Source organism: Cetorhinus maximus, chromosome 10 (genome assembly GCF_964194155.1).
Source record: "Cetorhinus maximus chromosome 10, sCetMax3.hap1.1, whole genome shotgun sequence".
Classification (NCBI taxonomy): Eukaryota; Metazoa; Chordata; class Chondrichthyes; order Lamniformes; family Cetorhinidae; genus Cetorhinus; species Cetorhinus maximus.
This window is the reverse complement of record NC_135888.1, coordinates 113,487,784-113,512,374: the sequence shown is the minus strand read 5'-3', so window position 1 is coordinate 113,512,374 and position 24,591 is coordinate 113,487,784. Positions and strand designations below refer to the sequence as shown.

General features: G+C 40.1%; 1 protein-coding gene across 1 annotated transcript in view; it reads left to right on the top strand.

Annotated features, from left to right (window-relative positions):
• LOC144685954 (gamma-aminobutyric acid receptor subunit beta-2) overlaps nucleotides 1-22,880 on the top strand; it is a 401,666-nt gene extending 378,786 nt beyond the window's left edge. Inside the window, exons 7-9 of the mRNA XM_078551016.1 lie at nucleotides 16,033-16,185; nucleotides 18,295-18,536; nucleotides 21,648-22,880. Of these exons, the coding sequence (XP_078407142.1) occupies nucleotides 16,033-16,185; nucleotides 18,295-18,536; nucleotides 21,648-21,995 (743 nt within the window). The 3' untranslated portion in view covers nucleotides 21,996-22,880. The remainder of the gene's footprint in view (nucleotides 1-16,032; nucleotides 16,186-18,294; nucleotides 18,537-21,647) is intronic.
• Nucleotides 22,881-24,591: the final 1,711 nt, after the last annotated feature.

Sequence of the window (24,591 nt, the reverse complement as noted above, 5' to 3'; positions counted from 1 at the left end):
AAATTTTGCTCCGATTTTCCACTGATTCTGGGAAGACAACTGACCGGGTATAAGCAGATGAGGCCTGGGAAATATAACCTCCTCAACCTCATGCTGACAGTGTCAAGGGTGGGTTGGCAATTGGCTCATCTCACACCTGCCTGATTTCTACTCTGAGTTTAAGTAAGGAATTTAGAAAAATCTGAATCACACAAGCAGCCCTATGTTTAACACACCTTAATTGGGGGAGATGGTGGCGTAGTGGTAATGTCACTGGATTAGTAATACAGAGGCCCAAGCTAATGCTCTGGGACATGTAAAACCCATCTGGTTCACAAATCTCCTTTAGGGAAGGAAATCTGCCACCCTTACTGGTCTAGCTGACATGTGACTCCAGATCCACAGCAATTTGTTTGACTCTTGACTGCCCTCTGAAATGGCCTTGCCTACCTCGCATTCCTTGAAAGAATAAAGAAAAATATCGAACTACTAAACGTCAACAAAACAGCACTCCTCAGTACTAACATGTTTTTATCTCTACAAACAGCTTAGATTTTATACCCAAGACGTGGTCTGGAACGTTAGCTTCTATGTTCTGAACTAGATAGACATCAAACACAGAAAATTGGGTGCTGGTATTGCTAACACCATTCCCGCCTGATCTTAAAATCCTTAAGGTCAAGGGTATTTCTCATTGTCTTTATGGTGAATTCTTGTTTCATACTGGCTGAAACTTGGATAAATGTGCATTTCTTCTGTCAGTTTTGCTGTACATCTCCTCTGACCATCCACAAAAATAGTTCTGCTTCTGTGAACAGGAAACCTCCCTTCAAGCTTCAATTGACTTATATTATCCAAAAAACAGCTCAGTGTAATTGTTATGGCATAGCAGATGGTAAGTGCTGAGCTGTTCAAATCCCAGAGGGAAACTTGAAACAACTACCACAACTGTTTTTGCAATTTGTATTTTTATTTCAAGATCCGTGCATTGAATTCAGTAGTAATAAGTCTACCAAGTCTTTTTTCACAATTTTTTACAAAAGAAAACATTTATTAATAAAATAAATGATTTTAAGCACATACATAGGTCTACAAATTACTACTATGATAACTCCTAAATCCCCTAATTAATCTAGCTCCCAGTTACACCTCCATTAAGGCAACATTAAAACAACATAGATTTCAACAGACCCAGGAAAAGCACACAATACCCTGGACAGTGATATTTAAAATGAGTTCTCTTAGCCGCGGTTCCTGGAGATGGCAGCTTGGTACATAGAGGCTGGAGGCTTTTCACACTTTTTGGATCTTAGAATGCCTTCTTCCTCACACATAACCTCATCTCCTTTATACATGTATAATGTAAATTCTATTATTCCAATATGTCTTTGCATTTGGGGGAGGTGTGGTGTCGCGGTAGTGTCACTGGACTGATATTCCAGATATCCGGGGTAATGCTCTGGGGACCTGGGTTCAAATCCCACCATGGCAGGTGGTGAAATTTGAATTCAATAAAAATCTGAAATTGAAAGTCTAATGATGACCATGAAACCATTACTGAATGTTGTAAAAACGCATCTGGTTCGCTAATGCCCTTTAGGGAAGGAAATCTGCTGTCCTTAACTGAGCTAGCCTATATGTGACTCCAGACCCACAGCAATGTGGTTGACTCTTAAAATGCTCTCTGAACAAGGGCAGTTAGGGATGGGCAATAAATGTTGGTCTAGTCAGCGATGCCCACATCCCATGAACAAATTTTTTTAAAAGTTACTTTTCCCATAATATAAATCTTTCATAGTACTCATATTATCACTAATCTTTGGGAAAAATAAACACACTGTTTGGCTTAGCCTCTGTTGGCTAGCTGTAACATCTTACCATCTCTTTGAAATTCACAACTCAGGTTTATTAATAAAAGCAAATGTTCTTTACACCTCAAATTCTAAAACTTCAGCCATGCTTACGTATTTAGCATTTCAGACCTAGTTTCCCTTCTGATAGTTAAAAGCACCCAGATCAGCTGTCTGTAATTCAATTAAAACCCACGCATACACTACACACAGAGAAACTAATCCAACCCCCACTATTAACCTACCTTTACAATAAATTACAATAATATTATGAAAATTATTATATTTTCATGACGCCCCCCCCCCCCCACCCAATCCTTACTGGAAAATGAACCATCGTAATTTAAAAAGTCAACTTCATTTTCTTAACCAATCTTACAGTACCTCATCTACTTAGCTATATACCCACACTCTAACATTACCAGATGCATGCATTAACATAACAATATATATACAAATCCTTGGTATCAACAGAAAACATTCCAGCCCAGTGTCCAGGTTTTAAAATGTCCAATTTCCCCTTTCAGCTTCAAACTCTTGACAATGGATCTGCAATCAGATTTTCTCATCCAGCCACATGCATAATCTGTAGATTAAATGATTGCAGTAATAAACTCCATCTGAATAGCCTTGCACTTTTGTCTCAAAATTTGTCCAGAAACTTTAAACAATTGTGGTTTATATAAACAATTGTTTATGATGAATTATTTACAAGGTAAATCTCAAAATGCTGCAATGCTAACACCAGACCCAAAGTCTCCTTTTCTATTGTTGAATATCTTCTCTGTTGTACATTCAAAATCTATGAAAAATACCCTACTGGTTTCTCAATTCCAGTGTCAACTTCTTGTAACTGTAACAATACGGCCCCAATGCCTATAACGCGTGTGTCAATGGCTAACTTGAATTGCTTGGCATAATTCAGTATTGCCAAAACTGGTGTCATAGTCAGTACAGTTTTCAAACTGTCAAATGTCTTCTGACACTCCAGAGTCCATTGAAACTTCTTGTTCTTTTTTAATAGTTCAGTCAGTGGAGCAACCACACTGCTAAAATTTGGTACAAATGTCCGGTAAAACCCACTCATGCCCAGAAATCTCAAAAGTTCTCGTTTTGTTGTAGGCACAGGGAAATCCACAATAGCTTTGACTTTCACATCTCTAGGAGCCACCTTACCATGTCCAACGGCATGGCCTAGAGACGTAATTTGCGCTTTCGCAAATTCACTTTTAGCCAAGTTCATCACCAAATTAGCTCCATGTAATCTACAAAACAATTCTTCCAGATGTTGTAAATGTTCTTCCCATGTTTGACTGAAAACTATCAAGTCACCAATATAAACAAGCACAATTGCTCAGTCCTGCAGTTACTTTGTCAGTCTTTGAAATGTTGCAGGTGCATTTTTCATACCAAACCGTATGACTTTAAATGATATAATCAATCTGGCGTCACAAAGGCCGATATCTCCTTTGCTGTCTCCGATAACGGTACTTTACGATATCCTCTTAGCAAGTCAATATTTGTGATAACTTTTGATTGTCCCACTTTCTCAATGCAATCTTCTAACCATGGTATAGGATATGAATCCACTTTTCTCACCACATTCACCTTTCGATAGTCCATGCAGTCTTTTGTGTTCCATCCGGTTTCGGTACCAGTACAATAGGCAAACTCCAGTTACTACGGCTAGACTCAATTATGTCATTTTGAAGCATAAACTCAATTTCTTTCTGTCCTTGTGATAACTTTGCCGGATTTAATCTATAAGGATATTGCCCTATTGAAGATGAAGCTTCTACACATCCATCATGTATCACTAAATTTGTCCTCCCCAGCTTATTCCCACAAGTAGCTTTGTGTGACTGCAATAGCTTCTCAAAATCACTTTGACACTTGTCTAGAAGATAACTCAATATTACCTTTAAATTTTCATGTATCCCCTCATTATCCAGTTTGATTAGAGGAAAATCAATTTCAGAATCCTACCTTTCTCTTTATCTTCTACCACTAACACCTCCTTTTGCTCCTCTTCCCTGTCAGAGTACTTTTTGAACATATAGCCATAGACTATTTTCTAAATGGGGAGAGAATTCAGAAATCTGGAGTGCAAAGGGACTTGGGAGTCCTAGACCAGGATTCTCTTAAGATTAACTTGCAGGTTGAGTCAGTAGTTAGGAAGGCAAATGCAATGTTGGCATTTATTTCGAGAGGACTAGAATATAAAAGCAGGGATGTGCTGCTGAGGCTTTATAAGGCTCTGGTCAGACCACATTTAGAATATTGTGAGCAATTTTGGGCCCCGTATCTCAGGAAGGATGTTCTGGCCCTGGAGAGGGTCCAGAGGAGGTTCACGAGAATGATCCCAGGAATGAAAGGCTTAACATATGAGGAACGTTTGAGGATTCTGGGTCTATACTCGATGGAATTTAGAAGGATGAGGGGGGATCTGATTAAAACTTACAGAATACTGAAAGGCCTGGATAGAATGGACGTGGGGAAGATGCTTCCATTAGTAGGAGAGACTAGGACCTGAGGGCACAGCCTCAGAGTAAAGGGAAAACCTTTTAGAACAGAGATGATGAGAAACTTCTTTAGCCAGAGAGTGGTGAATCTATGGAATTCATTGCCACAGAAGGCTGTGGAGGCCAGGTCATTGAGTGTATTTGAGACCGAGATAGATAGGTTCGTGATTGGTAAGGGGATCAAAGGTTACGGGGAGAAGGCAGGAGAATGGGGTTGAGAAACTTATCAGCCATGATTGAATGGCGGAGCAGACTCGGGCCGATGGTCTAATTTCTGCTCCTATGTCTTATGGTCTTTACATGACACGCCCTCTGCTTCTTTCTTCTGTCTGGAGTATTTATTAAATAATTTACTTCAGTCAGTTTCTTTTCCCTGTAAGGCCCGCTAAATCTTGCCTTTAATGAGTCACCCACTACTGGTAACAAAACTAGCACTTTTTTCCCAGCAACACACTACAAGCTTTAGCTTTCCTGTCTGCCCTCACTTACATCACTTGCTATGATATCTTTAAATGTTCCCTAGCTAACTCACATGCTCTTGCTATTTTATCTCTGAGGTTTGGCATATAATCCAGGAGAGTAGTTCCTGAATTTTGACCCACCAATTTCTGATGAATCAATTTCAGTGGTCCTCTTAGCTCATGACTATAAACGAGTTCAAAAGGACTAAAACTAATTGTTGCATTAGGAGCATCTCTAATAGCAAATAACAGGAATGGAATTCACCAACCCAATCATGTGGATAATCCTGACTATATGCCCTCATCATAGTTTTTAAAGTTTGATGTCACCTTCACAAAGCCCCTTGTGACTCAGGATGGTAAGTTATTGACTTAAACAGCTTTGACATGAAATTTGAACCCTGATCTGATTATATTTCCTTTGGTAACCATAGCTTGTAAAATATTTAGTCAACTCTTCCACAATTCTCTTTGTTGTAATATTTCTAAAAGGTATCGTTTCAGGAAGCCTTGTAGACACATTCATTATGGTCAGTAAGTACTGATTTCCACTTTCAGTCTTAGGGAGGGGTCCTACACAATCCATCATGACCCTAGTAAAAGGTTCTTCAAATGCTGGAATTGAAATTAAAGGTGCTGGCTTAATCACTGCATGTGGTTTCCCTATCACCTGACATGTGTGACGTTCTACAGAATTTGACTACATCTCTATGCAATGAAGGCCAATAAAAAAGTTTTTGCATTTTCGCCTGTATCTTTCTAATTCCTAAATATCCCCCCATTGGAATTTCATGAGCTATCCTCAGAATCTCATTTCTATGTCCAAATGGTATAACAACCTGGTGCACTTCTCTCCAGCTTTCATTTGCTGAAACATGATAAGGCCGCCATTTTCTCATCAAAACTTTACACTAAAGGTAATAACATTCTGGGATACATTTTGCCTCTGTTTCTGAGTAAGCTGTTTGATATAACTGTCTTATTTGCATATTCTTTTTCTGAATTCCACCAACTACCTTCAGCTTAATACCTCAGCTGCATTCTCCATTCCTTCTTCCTGAACAATTTCATCAAACACAGTTTCAGCTAAATTGGACTTCCACATCTTCTCCCTGCCTTTTTACTCCCTGTTCTTCTTATTTCAACCTGTGAGCCTGTGATCTTGTTATCACAAAATCTGGAAACAATCCAGGATGCTCTCTCTGCAACACCTGTTGAAAACACTTCTACAGGCCGCTCAACTACCACAAGCATCTCCCACATTTGTGACCCAGCTATATCATTACCTAAAATAAACTGAACCCCTGCATTGGGTAATTTTCCCACTTCTCCAACAACCACCTCACCTGTTTTCCACTTACTCTTTAAATTTACCTTCCACAATGGAATAGGTTTAACATCTCCACGAACCCCACTTATTATCACCTGGTCCTGCAATACTCCCTCTAAACAACAAACATCACTATCCGACAACATTAAGGATTTACTAGCCCCTGTGTCTCTTAAAATTTTAACATATTTACCTACTCCACCCAGTACACATGGAAAGACTTTCCCTTTACATACAAAATCTTTAAACATTTCTGCAAACTGCTCTTCAGAACTCCCTTGGGTAAATTGTAAACACATTCCCACTTCTTTACCTATCACTGCTTCTTCCTGTTTTGCCTGTACACAAACCACTGCTTTTTCCTGTGCCTGAACCTCAGAATCCACAGTACTTTTACTTCCAGAACTTTTCTGCATTTCGGTAATCCTATCAGATTTTCCCTGCAATTTCCAACAGACTGACTTAGTCTGTCCAACTTTATTACAATGAAAATACCTCAAATTTTGAGTGCCACTTCTACCCTCAGCACCTTTTTTCATTCTGAGAAAAAACTTCCTTGGAATTTCTACCTACTCCTCTTCCCTGAATACCTACCTTCCTTTCACCTTCCCACTTTCTATCCTTCTCAGATTTAAAAGGGTGATGAAAAAAAGGTTTCGCTCAATGAACTAACTCATAATCATCAGCTATCTCTGCTACTTGCCTTACTGTTTTAACCCTCTGTTCCTCCATCTGAGTTCTTACTACCAAAGGAATTGAATCTTTGAATTCTTCCAAAAGAATTACCTCTCTAAGAGCTGCATATGTCATCTCTATCTTTAATTCCTGTATCCACCAGTCAAAATTACTTTGTTTCACTCTCTCAAACTCAATATAAGTTTGCCTAGGCTGTTTACTCATATTCCTAAATTTCTGCCTGTATGCCTCAGGAACCTACTCATATGCACTCAAAATAGCCTTTTTTTACCACATAATAGTTCACCGACACTTCTGACAGTGGATCATAAACCTCGTGCTTAACCCACCAACCTGGATTATAACAACAATGTCCAGTTTTCCTGTGGCCATTTCATCTGTTTAGCTATCTTCTCAAATGAAATAAAGAGTGCTCCAACATCTCTTTCCTCAAACTTCAGAAGAGCTTGTACAAATTTAAACATCTCCCCACTGGATTTTAGGTGAAAGGTTTTCTTATCATCAGAACTTTCCTCAGCATCTAATGTCTCCTTTTTTTAAAATTCAGCTGTTTAAGCCAGTACTCTCTGTCTCTTTCCTTCATTCTCTCTTCCATTGCTAACTTTTCCCTCTGGAGATCAAGTTTTCGCATTTACATTTCTTTTAGAAATAATCTCTCTTTTTCCCTTTTTCTGCAGCCTCTATTAAATCCAGTTTTTTTCATTTCTAATTCTTTTTCATTTTTGTGTGCCTTCAATTCAAGTTTTCTCAGTTCCTTGTTCAAATTCAAGCCTCTTAATTTCTAACTGAAGTTTTACTATCTCCAGCTGTGACTCACTAGTGTCAGGTATCACTTCCAACTTTAAATGCTGTGCTATCACTCCAACTATGTCTGCTTTCTTTGCCGCTACAGGTAACCTCAACTGCAACTTATCCGCCAACTCTGTTAACTTACCCTTAGACACTTTTTGTAACAAATCAGAGTTATATCTTTTACTTCCAAAAATTTTAAGCATGGATACAGCCATTTTTGCAGTCTCACCACTTTAAAATTACCTCACGCCAACTCCTGAATTCAAAGTGCTTCTTTTACTCGTAACCTTAAGATTCACCAACACCAAATCAATAAAGGAATTTCAAATATATCCCGCAAAGAGCCTCTGATTTTGTTATGGCACAGCAGATGGTAAATGCTGAGCTGCGCAAATCCCAGAGAAAAACTTGAAACAGCTACCACAACTGTTTTTGCAATTTGTATTTTTATTTCAAGATACTGCCTTGAATTCAGAAAGAATAAGTCCACCAAGCCTTAGAGGTATTTTACAAAACTAAATTAAACATTTATTCATAAAATAAATGATTTTAAGCACATACATAGGTCTACAAATTACTGCTATGATAACTCCTAAATCCCCTAATTAATATATCTCCCAGTTACACCACCGTTAAGGCAACCGGAGAAGAAGATAGATTTCAACAGACCCAGGCAAAGCACACAATACTCTGGGCAGTGATATTTAAAATAAATTCTCTTAGCTTCGGTTCCTATAGGCAGCAGGTTGCCACATTAGAGGCTTGAGGCTTTTCACACTTGTTAGATCTTAGAACGTCCACTCCTTACACATACCCTCATCTCCTTTATACATGTTTCCCCTTTTTTAATGTAAATCCCATTGTTCCAATATGTCTTTCAACCACTCCTAGAATGCTGTGAACCGTTTTGGTCCCCTTATCTAAGGAAAGATATACTGGCATTGGAGGCAGTCCAGAGAAGGTTCACTAGGTTGATCCTGATAATGGAGGGATTTTCTTATGAAGACAGGTTGAGTAGGCTGAACCTGTACTCATTGGAGTTTAGAAGAATGAGAGGCGACCTTATTGAAACATGTAAGATTCTTCCAGGGTTTGACTGAGGTAGATGCTGAGAGGTTGTTTCCCCTTTGTGGGAGAGTCTAGGACCAGCGGGCACAATCTCAGAGTAAGGGGATGCCCATTTAAGACAGAGAGAGGCTGAGATCAACAGATTTTTAATCAGTAAGGGAATTGAGGGTTATGGGGAAAAGGCAAGAAAGTGGAGTTGAGGATTATCAGATCAGCCATGATCTCATTGAATGGCGGAGCAGACTTGATGGGCCAAATGGCCTACTCCTGCTCCTATGTCTTATGGTCTTATGGTTTTTGCAACTTTACTTTTTCCATAATATATGTCTTTTATAGCACTCATATTATCAGTAATCTTTGGGAAATATAAATACTTTGTTTGGCTTAGCCTCTGTTGGCTGATGGTAACACCTTACCATCTCTTTGAAATTCATGACTCTGATTTATCTAAAAATGCAAATGTTCTCCACACCTCACATTCTAAAACTTTAGCTATGCTTACGTACTTAGCATTTCAAACCCCGTTTCCCTTTTGAAACATCAAAGCACCCAGACCAGCTGTCTGTAATTCAGTTGAAACCCACACACACACCTACACACACCTAATCCAAACACCACCATTAACCTACCTTTACAATAAATTACAATAATATTATGAAAATTATTACATTTTCATGACAATAATGCATTCCAGGCCTACTTTCCTATCAAACTGTATGTAAATGTTATCTATTCAATCAGACATAGAAACTAGCTTTATGCTTTTTTTTCTAGTTTATTGGTGTCTCAACATTGTAAAATTATTTCATGCAACACCCTAGTCATTTTATCTCCAAAACTTTCCTGTCTAAATTAATCTTGCATGATGGTGATTCTAGGGCACTGTTCAGCAATTCGTTGTTAAGTTTCATCAGTAATCGCGACTTGTCTGAGAATCTCATTTTTTAGAAAAAGCATTCAATAAGAGACCATTCAAGTTTCCAATTATTCCTTTTCCCTCTTTCTACCCTCCACTTACTCTATTTAGTGGAATGGAGCAGGTGGATACGAACAAGGAACAGGAGTAGGCCATTTGGCCCCTCGAACCTGCTCCGCCATTGAATCAGATCATTGCTGATCTGATAGTAACCTCAAATCTGCATCCCGCCTACCCGAAATAGCCTATCACCCCCTTGCTTACCAAAGAATATATCCACTTTTGCCTTGAAAATATTCAAAGACTCTGCTTACACCACATTTTCAGGAAGAGCGTTCCAAAGACTCACGACCCTCTGAGAGAAAAAAATTTTCCTCATCTCTGTTTTAAATGGGTGGCCCTTATTTTTAAACAGTGATCCCTAGTTCTAGATTCTTCCACAAGAGGAAACATCCTATCCACATCCACCCTGTCAAAACCCCTCAGGATCTTATATGTTTCAATCAAGTCACCTCTCTTCTAAACTGCAGCAGATACAAGCCTAGCCTTTCCAACCTTTCCTGATAAGACAACACACCCATTCCAGGTATTAGTCTGGTAAACCTCTGAACTGCTTGCAATGCATTTCCATCCTTCCTTAAATCAGGTGGCCAATACTGTACATAGTACTCCAGATGTGGTCTCACTAGTGCTCTGTATAACTGAAGCATAACCTCGCTACTTTTGTATTTAATTCCCCTCACAATAAATGATAACATTCTATTAGCTTTTCTAATTACTTGCTGTACCTGCATAATAGCCTTTCGTGATTCATGCACTAAGACGCCCACATCCCTCTGCATCTCAGAGCTCTGCAATCTCTCACCATTTAGATAATATGCTTCTCTTTTGTTCTTCCTGCAAAAATGGACAATTTCACATTTTCCCACATTATATTCCATTTGCCAGATCTTTGCCCACTCACTTAACCTATCTATATCTTTTGGTAGCCTCTTTATGTCCTCTTCACAACTTACTTTCTTTCCTACCTATGTTTGTGGCATCAGCAAATTTGGCAACCATCCCATCCATCACTTCATCCAAGTAAGTTATATAAATTGTGAACAGTTGATGTCCTAGCACTGATCCCTGTGACACACCACTCATTACATCTTGCCAACCTGAAAAAAGACCCATTTATGCCTACAATCTGCTTCCTGTTGGCCAGGCAATCATCTATCCATGCCAATATGTTATCACCTATAACATGAGCTTTTATTTTCTGCAATAACCTTTGATGTGGCACTTTATTAGATGCTTCCTGGAAATCTTAGTATCCACCAGTTCCCCTTTATCCCACAGTGCATGTTACTTCCTCAAAGAACTCCAATAAGTTGGTTAAACATGATTTCACTTTCACAAAACCATGTTGACTCTGCCTGATTACCTTGAACTTATCCAAGTGCTCTGCTATAGCTTCTTTAATAGCTTCTAACATTTTACCTATGACAGATGTTAAGCTAACTGGCCTGTAGTTTCCCATTTTCTGTCTCCCTCCCTTTTTGAATAGTGGAGTTACATTTGCTATCTTCCAATCTAATGAGACCTTCCCCGAATCTAGGGAGTTTTGGAACACTCAACCAATGAATCAACTATCTCGCTAGCCACTTCTTTTAAGATCCTAGGGTGAAGTCCATCAGGACCCAGGCACTTGTCAGCCCATAGCTCCAATAATTTACTCAGTACCACTTCTCTGGTGACTGTAATTTTCCTCAGTTCCTCCCTCCCTTCCATTTCCTGATTTATAGCAGCTTCTGGGATGTTACTTGTATCCTCTATAGTGAAGACTGATGCAAAATACCTGTTCAATTCATCTGCCATTTCCTTGTTTTCTATTATCAATTCTCTAGGTTCACTTTCTTTCAGACCAACACTCACCTTGTTAACTTGTTTCGTTTTTAAATTTTTATAGAAACTCTTACTATCTGTTTTTATATTTCTGGCTAGCTTTCACTCATACTCTAATTTTTCCCTCCTTATTAATCTCTTAGTCATCTTTTGCTGTTCTTTATGTTCTGTCCAATCTTCTGGCTTTCCACCTATCTTTGTACAATTATATACTTTTTTAACAAAGTTTGATACTATCCTTAATCTTTCTAGTTAACCATGGATGGTGTGTCCATCCCTTCAACTTTTTCTTACTTGATGGAATGCATCTATTCTGTGTTTTCTGAAGTGTCCCCTTAAATGTTTGCCACTGCATCTCTGTTGACCTAACCCTTAACCTAATTCCCCAATTCACTTTCATGCCCTCATAATTGTCCTTATATAGGTTTAAAAACCTAGTCCTGGACCTACTCCAATCTCCTTCAAACTGAATGTAAAATTCAATCGTATTATGGTTGCTGCTACCGAGGAGCGGCTTCACAATGAGATCATTAATTAATCCCATCTTGCTACACAATACCAGGTCTATTATAGCTTGCAGGCATAGTAATACTTTACCATGTATTTCTCAACGTATAGTTGGCTATGAATTACTGTCTACAATATTACGCTGAAACTTGACATGGCAATGCTGCGTAGGGCAGGGGAAAGAATTTTTGTCAGGAAACTTGGAAATTTGAATTTCCCTGCACGCTGTGGAATTTTGACTCTAGTCCTCTAGTACTGGCCTCATGCTTATCCCCAAATTTATTCACTGTCCCATCGGTAATCATGCCTTCAGCTGCCTCGGCCAAAAGCTCTGCAATTCCCTCCTTAAACTTGTCCACTTCTCTACCTCTTGCTCCTCCTTTAATACACCCCTTAAAACCTACCACTTTGACTAAGTTTCTAGCCGTCTGTCCTAATATCTTATTATATGGCTTGGTGTCAAATTTTGTTTGATAATGCTTCTGTGAAGCATCTTGGAACATTTTACTTCATTAAAACACTATTATAATTTATTGTTCCTTAATCCTCCTTCAGGTACCATGCCCTAAGAATGCATTGGCAAACATGGACTTCCATTGGATTGGTCCAGGATTATACTTGGCAAAGTACTGCAGCGGTTTGCCATTGCCTTGTGCAGTATGGCTGACCAGGAAACTCTCCTGCTCTTACTGCCTACCATTAGGCATATTGGAAGGATTCATAGGCTGACAATCAACCTGTTTGGCCACATTATGAGTACACCTTCCATGGTCATCAAGTCCTGAAGTGGGACTTGAACCCAGAGCTTCTGGCCCAGAAGCAGGGATGCTACCACTGTGCCACAAGTCTGGTCTGTTCCTTAATACTAATTTTAAGTTTAATTGCGCATCAAAAAGATTATGCGTAACAGTTATGGGACATTCTAATAGTAATTACTGGCAAAACAAAATCATGGGGAGAATCTTATCTATGTCGCGGGCTGGGCGGGAACAGGAAGGGAGCCAATTGCCGCCCGCCATCGGCTGCATGCTGCCATTTTACGTGGGTGGGCCAATGAAGGCCCGCCCAGCATAATGCACGGCCGGCAGCGCTCAGTGCTACCTTTGCAGGCAGGGGGAGGAGGGAGAGTCGGGGCCTGCGCTCTTTCCATGCCTCAGGGAGATTAAGTAGATAATAGAAGTTTTTAAATAATAAAGTAAAAAATTATTTAAATATGTCCTCTCATGTGACAGTGTCACATGAGCTGGGACATGTTTGTGAAGTCAACAAATTTTATTTATTTATTTTATACAAGCTTCCTGCCCGTGGATAGGTTTCCCAAAAAACGCGAAGGCCGCTTGGATGGATAGGCAGCGTTGTTAACAACTTTAGTTGCTTTTTTAATGCACTTAATAGGCCGCTGACAGTTCGGCAGGTGTGCAGCCGCCTCTGGCAAGCGCCTGCCAAATGAAATATCAAAATGATGCGCGATGACATTGGGACGCATGCCCAACATCATCACACATCATTTTGCGTGTCAGGCCCACCCCAGCACACCAACAGCATCATTCTGCCCCATATTATGGTTATAACATAGAAGGAGGCAACTCTGCTAGTCCCACTCCCCTGATGTTTCCCCATAGCCTTGCAAGCTTTTTCTCTTCAGATAGGTTATTGGTTCTCTTTTGAAAGCCAAGATTGAATCTATCTCAACCACACTGTCAGGTAATGCATTCCAGATCCTAACCACACTCTGCATGAAGAAGTTTTTCCTCACAATGCCTTTGGTTCTTTTGCCAATCATCTTAAATTTGTGTCTTCTGATTTTTGATCCTTTCACCAATGGGAGTTTTTTGCTATCTATTCTGTCCAGATCCCTCATACTTTTGACCCAAATTTCCTCTCAATCTTCTCTTCTCTAAGGAGAATAGTCCCAACCTTCTCCAATCTCTCCATGTAACTGAACTCCCTCATCCCTGGAACCATTCTCATAAACCTTTTCTGCATCCTCTCTGATGCCTTCACATCCTCCCTAAAGTGTGGTGCCCAGAATTGTACACAATACTTCAGTTGATGCCAAGCCAGTGTTTTATAAAAGATTTGTCATAACTGCCTTGTTCTTGTACCATGTGCCTCTATAAAACCCAGGATCTCATCTGCTGTATTAAACACTTTTTCTACCTGCCCTGTCACATTCAACAATTTGTGCCTATGCAACCCAAGTCCTTCTGCTCCTATACCCCTTTATTTTATATTGCCTTCCTACCAAAATATATTACTTCACACTTCTCTGTATTCAATTTCATCTGCCACATGTCCACCCATTTCACCAGTCCTCTCAAAGTTTATTACTATCCTCCTCACAGTTCACAATACTTCCAAGTTTTGTGCCATTTACAAATTTTGAAATTGTGTCCTGTACATTCAAGTCTAGGCCATTAATAACAGGTCAAGAAAAGTAGTGGTCCTAGTTCTGAACTCTGAGGAATCCTTTCAGTCTGAAAAACCACTGCTCTCTGTTTCCTGTCACTTCGTATCTATGTTGCCACTGTTCCTTTTATTCCACGGGCTTTAACTTTGCTGACAAGCATGCTATGTGGCACTTCAACAAATGCCTTTTCGAAGTCCATTTGCATCACATCAAGAACATTACCCTCATCAACCCTCTGCATTACCTCATCAAAAAACTCAATCAGGTTAGTTAAAACATGATTTGTCTTTAGCAAATCTATGCTGGCTTTCCTTAATCAACATTTGTCCAAGTGACTGTTAATTTGGTCCTGAATTATAGGGCTGTATCTTACGTTCGGTGAGTGGGGGGCGGGGCCCACTCGCTGATGTGTAAAATGACATGGGATGACATCGGGCAGGCATCCCAATGTCGCCCCATGTCACTTACATTTTCAGGTCGGCGGTCGCGCAGCCAACTCGGCTGCACGCCCGCCGACCTGTCAACCGCCTATTAAGGCCATTAAAGAAGTAATTGAAATCATTAATGGATCTGCCCATCCACCCGTAAGGTGGGCGGGCAGGCTGGGAGCCCTGGCGTGCTTCTGAAAAAACATGAAACCTCATCTACGGGCAGGATAAGGTATCATGAGGGATTTAAAAATTTCAGAATATTTTAAAATAAAAGTTATGGACATGTCCCAACTCATGTAACAGTGTCAGATGAGGGGACATGGCATGAAATTTTTTTCTCATCTTTATTTAATGTTTCAAACCTGAGCCGATCTCCCTGAGGCAGCACTTTGCCTCAGGGGGATCTGTGTGCTCTTTTGCGTGCATGTGCAAAAGAATGCATTCCCGGCTCAGGGAATCCCCCCTCACACTCCCCCCAACCCCACCCCCCAGCCCGCACAGCCCGCTTCCTGGCGGACGTCACGCTGGACGGGCCTTAATTGGCCCGCCCACGTAAAATGGCGGCACGGCCCCAACTGGGGGGCGCCGATTGAGAACCCGCCCGCCCGCTCCTGGTCCCGCACGTCCCCCCCCACAATGGGGGGAAAATATTGCCCATAATTTCTGAAAGCTTTCCCACCACCAAGGTTAAACTGATTTGCCTGTAGCTCTGGACTTATTCCTACACCCTTTTTTGATCAAAAGATAAAAATTATTAAACATGAAAACATATGTAGCATAAAATGGAGTGAGGCCATTGCAGCGCTAAGTTCTAGCTGTAAATGTTGCCTATTAAATGTTGGAGCTTCAGTCTTGGTATTTATCATCTTAATAAGAATATTAACTTTCAAAATGTCACTCAGGCAATGTTCCTGCTAAAACAAAATTAAACAGACAGCATTGACAAAAATGGCCATGTGCAACAATGAAATTTTAATGGGAACCATGCACTCAGGTATTCATCATTTGGAGAAATACCTGATGACTCATGTGGTTTACAATTTGGGAAGCTTTAAGAACATCGAGGAGTTTGAAATGTATGTTTTGTTTTGCTTGTTGGGAATCAAATGCTATGCACTTATCACAGACTTAATATTAAATTCACTGCCAGAACTTAACATATTTGTACAATATTGCTTTCCAGGTTCTTACCCCAGGCTTTCCCTCAGTTTCAAGCTTAAAAGAAATATTGGTTACTTCATCCTACAAACATACATGCCCTCCATCTTGATCACCATCCTCTCATGGGTGTCTTTCTGGATTAATTATGATGCATCTGCTGCACGAGTTGCTTTAGGTATGACTTTTTAAATATCTGCAGGTTAGCATACTTCCTGTTATTTATTCCTTGTACAAACTACAATTTCTTTCATTCCTCTATATAGTATGTTACACTCAGGAAATAATTTTGAGAAGCAATAATCAAGATCTCTAATCATGCAAACCACGATCTGGAAACATTGACAACTTATCACTGGCTGAACCTAAAAACCATTTATTTCTGTATGATCACTATACCTAACCCAGATCGCTAAATGCTCTAGAATTAGCTCTTGTAATAACAATCTGCTGTGAAGCATATCCATTTTACATTCTATGTATGCACTCAGATGGAATGTTTAAATATTTTAACCATCTAATGAGAATTTTTCACAGACTTACTGCAAGGTTAAGTCATTTTAGAGTATCTTTTCAATTTGGGACCAATGCCAGGTAGTTTTCTGAATGAGATTTTTAACCACTTGTGTTACTTGTGATCATGTTATTCAACAACCTGATCAGAAAATGTAAGATTTTTACTGCCTAAATGCTATACAGTACTTTCATACTTAATAGTCAGGTTTCAGGATACTCTGACAAGATGCCAGCTTAATCCTTTCAACACATTAGTGGCTATAGTGATTCTTGTAGTACTCGAGACAGACGTGAAAAATAATGGCTTGTCCAGGACTAATCCAGTTTTCTGAAGCAAATCAGAACCTTCCCAAGGCCTAAATAGACAGAAGAAAAACTTTAATAAAGTTTTTGGTTCCCACTTAGAGCCACTGCAGTTAGAGAAGGTAATCAATCGCCTCCAAGGTCAATTAATGTACTCAAGTTTGGCACCTTTAGAAAGGTCTCAACTGGATTCCTATCATGGCAACTTTGGGTGTAGCCTACTCAGTGCAAGAACTAGAAGATCATGTGGAGTTATTTATTTTTGTAAATTGTTATTGGTTAATTCATTTAGGCACAAAATCATGATCTATCACAAAATCAATACACTGCAGAAGGAGGCCATTCGGCCCATTGTGTCTGCACCAGTGCTCCAAATAAGCAATTCACTTAGTGCTATTATCCCACTTTCTCCTCATAATCCTGAACATTCTTCTTTTTCAGATAATAGTCTAATTCCCCTTTTAATGCTTCAATTGAACCTGCTTCTACCACACTCATAGGCAGTACATTCCAGACCTTAACCAGTGACTGCGTGAAAAAGTTTTTCCTTGTGTTGCTTATTGCTTTTTTTACCAATTACTTTAAAACTGTACCTTCTCGTTCTCGGCCCTTTCATGAGTGGGAACAGTTTCTCCCTATCTACTCTCTTTGTTAGATCTTGGATCATTTTATTCACTTGTCAATGAACCACTAATATTTAGAAAATACTTATTTAATTGTTCCATTTACATTCAACCCAAGATACATTTTCTTTCTTAAATTCCAAGCACTTAAGGCACACAGGGAACCCTGACTATCATATAATAGTTCTTTCTTAATCAGAAGGCAGTTGCATTGCGTAACATTTAATTTTGGTACTAACATTGAACATGATGATCAGGATGTTTGGTCAAATAATTTATCATTTGGTTAGGACATTACTCAAGATAAAATTTTAGATATAGGTACCCCGAATTGTTTCAAATATCAGTTGCATCATCTTGCAATAATCATACTGGTGAATTTACGTCAGGTGCTCTTTCAGTCTTGCAGTAATTATGTTATTATTGAAACTACTTTAAATTCACTTATATACCCATTGAAATATCCATTTGGTGATTTCCATTTCCCATAGACACAGGATATCAATAGATTACCAATGTGTTCCAATAAATTCATGTTAGACTACCTACTGATAGTGATTAGATTTTTGACTGATATAATGCAACTATTTGGAAAAGTTGCCATGCGGAGTAGAGTTCATATTGGATTTAATGCCATAAAAACTTTGTTATTATCTTTTTGATACATTACTGAAACTATTTCTTTACAGTCCTTGAAAACAAATATTGTTTATAGCTTTCTAAAATAGCTTAGATTATTTTATTCTTCGTTTTCTAGCATTATAAATGGTAATATCTAATATGAAAATGTTAGTGTATAAATGTTGATGAGCATACATTCAAGGTCATTACATAATCCTTTTCAGGTATTACTACGGTACTTACGATGACCACAATCAACACCCATCTGCGGGAGACCCTTCCAAAGATTCCCTATGTTAAAGCTATTGATATGTACTTGATGTGCTGCTTTGTGTTTGTATTCTTGGCCCTACTGGAGTATGCCCTGGTTAACTACATCTTTTTTGGAAGAGGGCCACAGCGTCAAAAGAAGATTGCAGAGAAAGCAGCAAAAGCCAACAATGAGAAGATAAGAGCAGAAGCCAAGGTAGTTTTTTTGAAAGAGGGTGTTAGGTTGAAGTATTTAAGAGGGCTTTAGATTAATGCCATTGACTAGAATGCTTACTGTGGTGTATCAGTAGGTGGCTCAGCAATATTTTCCCAGCTGTTACAAAGGGAGGAATGAGGAAAATTTTATAATAGTATAAATTCTGTTCCACCTCCCTGTAGTCATTCAGGATTGAACTTTTGCAGAAGAAGGTGAATAAAATAATTCCTTAGCCAAGCATTCCTTTGCCATCTACCAGTTGAAAACAAAATCCTGACATGTCAGGCCATCGCAATAGCATGTGATAATGCCAATGACTGTCAAGGTGAGATGGATTGATTCTTTCTTGTTGGACATGGTCATTGCTTGACACCTGTGTGGCGCAAATGTTGCTTGCCACTTACCAGCTAAAACTTGAATGTTGTCCAGGTCTTGCTGTATGCAAGCATGGACTGCTTCAGTATCTGAGAAGCTGCCAATCGTACTGAACACTGCAATCATCAGCAAACATTTCCACTTCTGACTTATGTTACAGGGAACATCATTGATGAAGCAGCTGAAAATGGTTGACCCTAGGACACTACCCTGAGGAACTCCAGCAATTTCCTGGGGCTGAGATATTTGACCTCCAAAAACCACAACTATGTTTCTTTGTGCTAGATATGACTCTAAGCAGTGGAGACTTTTCCCCTTGATTCTCACAGGCTTAAATTTTGCTAGGGCTCCTTGATGCCAGACTTGATCAAATGCTGTCTTGTTGTCAAAGGCAGTCACTCTCACCTCACCTCTGGAGTTCAACTCCATTATTCAGGTTTGGACCAAATTTGCATCAGTGAGCAGGTCATTGTTGAATAAGTGCCGCTTGATACTACTGTCAACGAAAACTTTCATGGCTTTGCTGATGATTGAGAGTAGCCTGATGGGACAGTAATTGGCCAGATTGGATTTGTCCTCCTATTTGTAGATAGTACATACCTGAGCAATTTTCCACACTGTCAGGTAGTTGCCAATGTTGTAGTTGTATTGGAATAGCTGGCTATAAACGCAATTAGTCCTGGACTACAGGTCTTCAGTACTGCAGCTGACATATTGCAGCTGACATAGTACTGCAGCTGACATAGCCTTTGCCTTAGCCAGTGCCTTCAGCTGTTTCTTGAACATGTGGAGTGAATCGAATTGGCTAAAGACTGGCATGTGTGATACTGGAGATCTCATGAGGAGGCCAAGATGGATCAGCTCGGCACTTCTGGCTGAAGATGGTTGCAAATATTTCAGCCTTGTCTTCTGCTCTGACATGCTGGGCTCCCTATTTATTGAGGATGTGTATGCTTGTGAAACCACCTCCTCCAGTTAGTTGTTTAATTATGAACCACTGTTCACAGTTGAATCTGGCTGGTCTGCAGGGCTTTGATTTGATCCGCTTTGTCCTGTCTGTTGCATGTTGCTTCCGCTGTCTAACATGCATGTAAACCAATGTTGGCCCTTTGGCTTGATAATGGTAGCGTGTGGGATATGCTGGGCCATTGGGTGCAGATTGTGGTTACATATGCTGCTGCTACTAATGGCCACCAGCTAAATAAACACAAAGGGTAGAATTTTCGGGTCGGCGAGTGGGGGCGGGGCCTGCTCGGGCAGGTGTCCCGACGTCACCGCGCGTCATTTAGATTTTCAGTTCAGCGGACAGGCAGCCAAGTCGGCTGCGTGCCCGCCAAACTGTCAAAGGCCTATTAAGATCTGTTAAAAACTAATTGAAATAATTAAATGAGTTGTCCATCCTTAAGGTTGGCGGGCAGGCGAAGAGCTCAGGCGACCTTTGCATTTTTCATGGAACCTTATCCACGGTTGGGATGAGGTTTCACAAAGTGTTTCAGAATTCAATAAAAATTTTCAAAAAAATTCATGTGACACTGTCACATGAGGGGACATGTTTTAAAAGTTTTTAATTTCTTTATTTAGATGTTTAAAACTTAAATAAATCTCCCTGCGGCACCTCTGTGCCTCAGGGAGATTTCTGCACTCATTTGCCTTAGCCAGTGCATGCGCGCGAAAGAGTGCAGGCCCCGACTCAGGGAATTCCCCCCGCTCGCGCACAGGGAGCGCTCAGCGCTTCCGGGCAAGCATCACACTGGGCGGGCCTTAATTAGCCCACCCACGTAAAATGGCGGTGCAACCCCAATCAGGGGCACCGACCGGGTTCGCGCCTGCCCCCGCACAACCCCCCTGACAAGGGGAAATTTCTGCCCAAATAAAACATTAGCTGCCTCAACTAGAATCTGCCCTATCTTTGCTAGCTAATCTTTTTCTCTCTTTTGCTTTTTTCTTTATCTATTTGCCTTTCTCTCTGAGTTTGTCTATATTCTCACTTTCTGTCTATCGCAGTGTGCACCTTGTCAACCAGTTGCATGACAAGTAGGAAGATTTTGTTGGGGGAATTTTAACAGGTGAAAGGAGATGGGCTTTACTGCCTGCAGAAATTAATTCCCTTAAACGCATTCATCAGGTCAGCATTCTGAAATCATTTCATCCACATCCATGTTTTCCCAGGCAGGTTTTTAGGCAAACAGGGAACTCCCTTGGAGTTGCCGGATAAGTAATTGGTATAAGCAAATAGATCATTAATTGCTGTTTTAACCAGCCATTCTGGCTTTAACAGCCAGCACAACTATTTCCTGAGCTGTCAACAACTCAGATTCAACTAGGTGAATGTACAGCTGGGAATGCTTCTTCAGTGAAATCGACAGGCTGCAAATGCTGTGAACACTGGAACTGAAGAGCTCCACACATGCATAGGTGAGAAGTTGGTGCTTTCAGTACTTCTTCTGAAAATGTGCTTTCACTGCTCGACAGATGATTTCCAACTTCTAGGTAGTCAGCTCAGCTGTCTGACAGGGCAGTAATAATATGATAAAACTGGTTCAGGTCCAAGACTAACCTTAAATCACAGCACGTGAGATTTCTTAACAATATTACGTTTGGAGCCTGGTTAAACCTGTAGGGATAAATCCTCAACCAATTCAAACACATTGTCAAATTTCAGGAAAGCTTTTTTTTGAAAAATGTATAAAAATATCATTTTCCTATCTCAGAGTTGTCATTCCTTTTCCTTTTTAGATGGATCCACATGAAAACATTCTCCTGAGCACACTTGAGATTAAGAATGAAATGAGTGCTGCTGAGATCACAATGGGTATCGCTGATCCCAGAAGCACCATGATGCCATATGACAGCTCCGGCATTCAGTATAGAAAGGCAGGATTGTCCAGGCACAACTTCGGAAGGAGTGCCTTGGAAAGACACGTGGCCCAAAAGAAGAGCAGGCTACGGAGGCGTGCTTCCCAGCTGAAAATTAACATCCCTGATTTGACTGATGTGAATGCCATTGATAAATGGTCACGGATGATATTTCCCCTTGTTTTTGGATTCTTCAATGTGATCTACTGGCTGTATTATGTGAATTAAGCTGAAGAATGTGCACAGACAGTGTCTTTCCACACATTATTTGTTTTGCAACAAGGTGGAACCATCGTTTTGAAACTGAGATTGTTCAGGACAAATTTTGCATGCACTTTAACTCCTTAATGGCTGGCTCTATTTGAACTCTTCATTGCTTAATTTATGTTAATTGAAATTCTTTTTTCTGTGTTTGTAGTTCCATCTCTCACGCTTAAATTCTGGAGGTCATGTTTTATCTTGCTTTAAATTTATGCAGCAGACCAGTCGACACTGATATCACATCGAAACTTATATTAGTATAAAAGATTTGATTTAGAATGGATCAATTGATGACATTATTTTTAATTTAATATGTTTAATTTAAGAACAAAAATCCCTTCTTTGGATTTTCAGTTAATGATTAAGTAGGAACTTTAATAATGTTTAACTATCATTTTAAGTATCTTCAAGACACAGACCTAGTTTGTCAAAACAGCCTTCCCACTAAAGGCTGAGAAGCAACAATGCATGCAGGGTGATTAAAAACTGTTATTGACATAAAAAAATAGAATATAACCATTCCAACTGAAGTCACCATGACCCAAAGTTTAAGACCTACAAAATAATTTTAGAACTAAAATTGCAACGTCACATTTGCATCATACAGATCTTGTAGAATTACATCAAATCCAAACTCCACAGCTATCTGGTATTTGCATATACATTGCAGAGTGTTTCAAGTGACAGTATTAATCATTTTAAAGATCATGCACCTTACATTTGTGGAAACTATGTCATTAACAAATTTAAAATAACATGCAATTATTTTTCTCCATTGACTATGAATAGGATGAAGAGCTGATCCCACTCATCCCTCATGTGCACTAAGGAACAAATAATAGTAAATTTCAAAGCTACAAAAATTATGTCTGACTGATAAATTTTAAATGTTGCAAGATTCATTGTGATAGCCTGTAGCTGTTCCAGTCTTTGCGCAATATAAAAAAAGTGCTTATATCCTTCATAGTCAGGAGCCAGGGAAAACAAGAGTAAAGCACTGTTTCACACATTTATTCATGCAACTTGGTGAAAAATTTTGACCTCTAGGTATCACCTTGACGATCAATGTAAAAAACAATGAGGACTCTCAATGGCTCAGCAATATTCTCTATTCCTGCCAGAAACAATAGGCAGAATTTTCCCAAGCTTCGGGGAGGTGGGCTGGGGGCCTGGGGAGCTGCATTGGGGCAGCTTTCCAATGTAGTTCCACCGTCAGGGAGGTTACCCAGTGGCGGGACTCGATGTGGATCAGCTGCTCGCTGAATGGAGGTAGGCAGCCAATTGAAATAATTTAAGCTCCTATTAAGGCCAATTTTCCCAAGCCCCACCCCATCGAGAGGCCGCCAACTTCCTGGAGATGGCCTCCCTCACAGCCTCCAGGAAGCCTTTAGAGCTGGAGGCTGCATGGCCCAAAGAGGGGACTGTGGGCAGGGAAGGCTGCACCAATGGGCCATCTGGAGGGACCTGCCTGATTGGCCCTCTGATTTTAAATTTTTCACTTACGGCTCCAAGGGAGCCATGATCTTGAAGTGCTTTGTTAATCCCCGATCTGCCTCAGCAGCGCCCACCTCTTTTAGTGGGGCTGCCAAAGTTTCAGAGCTGCTGGTCCTCTGATTGTAACAGCAGCATCTACATTTTACCCATCATCCTTAATTCAACAGTGAGCCTGGAGGTGGCCAATTTGACCAGTGATGAGCTGGTCCTGCTGCTGGCAAGTGCGGGTTCGGGAACCTAATTTGATCCCAAAGTTGGGGTCCCAAAGCCAGCGGTAAAATCCTGTACATTGCCTCTGTAGAATCTTTTGGATAAAGGGGAACAGTAGATGTGGTGTACTTGGATTTCCAAAAAGCATTTGATCAGGGACCACATCAAAAGTTATTACATAAGAGCACACAGTGTAGGGGGTAACATATTAGCATGCATAAAGGATTGGTTAGCTAACAGGAAGCAGCGAGTTAAGATAAATGGGTATTCTTGGGATTCGCAAGCTGTAACTAGTGCAGTACCACAGGTATCGGTGCTGAGTCCTCAACTATTTATACTTTATATCGATGACTTGGATGAAGGGAGTGAATCTATGGTAGCCAAATTTGCCGATGACACCAAGATAGGTAGGAAAGTAAGTTGTCAAGAGGAGATAGAGACTCTGCAAAGGGATATAGACAGGTTAAGTGAGTGGGCAGAAATCTGGCAGATGGAGTATAATGTGGGTAAATGTGAACTTGTTCACTTTGGCAGGAAGAACAGAAAAGCAGTATACTATTTAAATATAGAAAGATTGCAGAACTCAGTGGTATAGCAGGATCTGAGTGTCTTGGTACATAAATCACATAAAGTTAGTAAGCAGGCACAGCAATGATTAGGAAACCAAATGGAATGTTGGTGTTTATTGAAAGAGGAATGGAATATAAAAGTAGGGAAGTTTTACTACAGCTGTACACAGGAAAGCACTGTTTCACACATTTCTTCCTGCAATTTGGTGAAAACATTTTGATCTGTAGGTACCTACTCTGACGATCAATGGTGAGACCACACCTGGAGCGTAGTTTTGGTCTCATTTAAA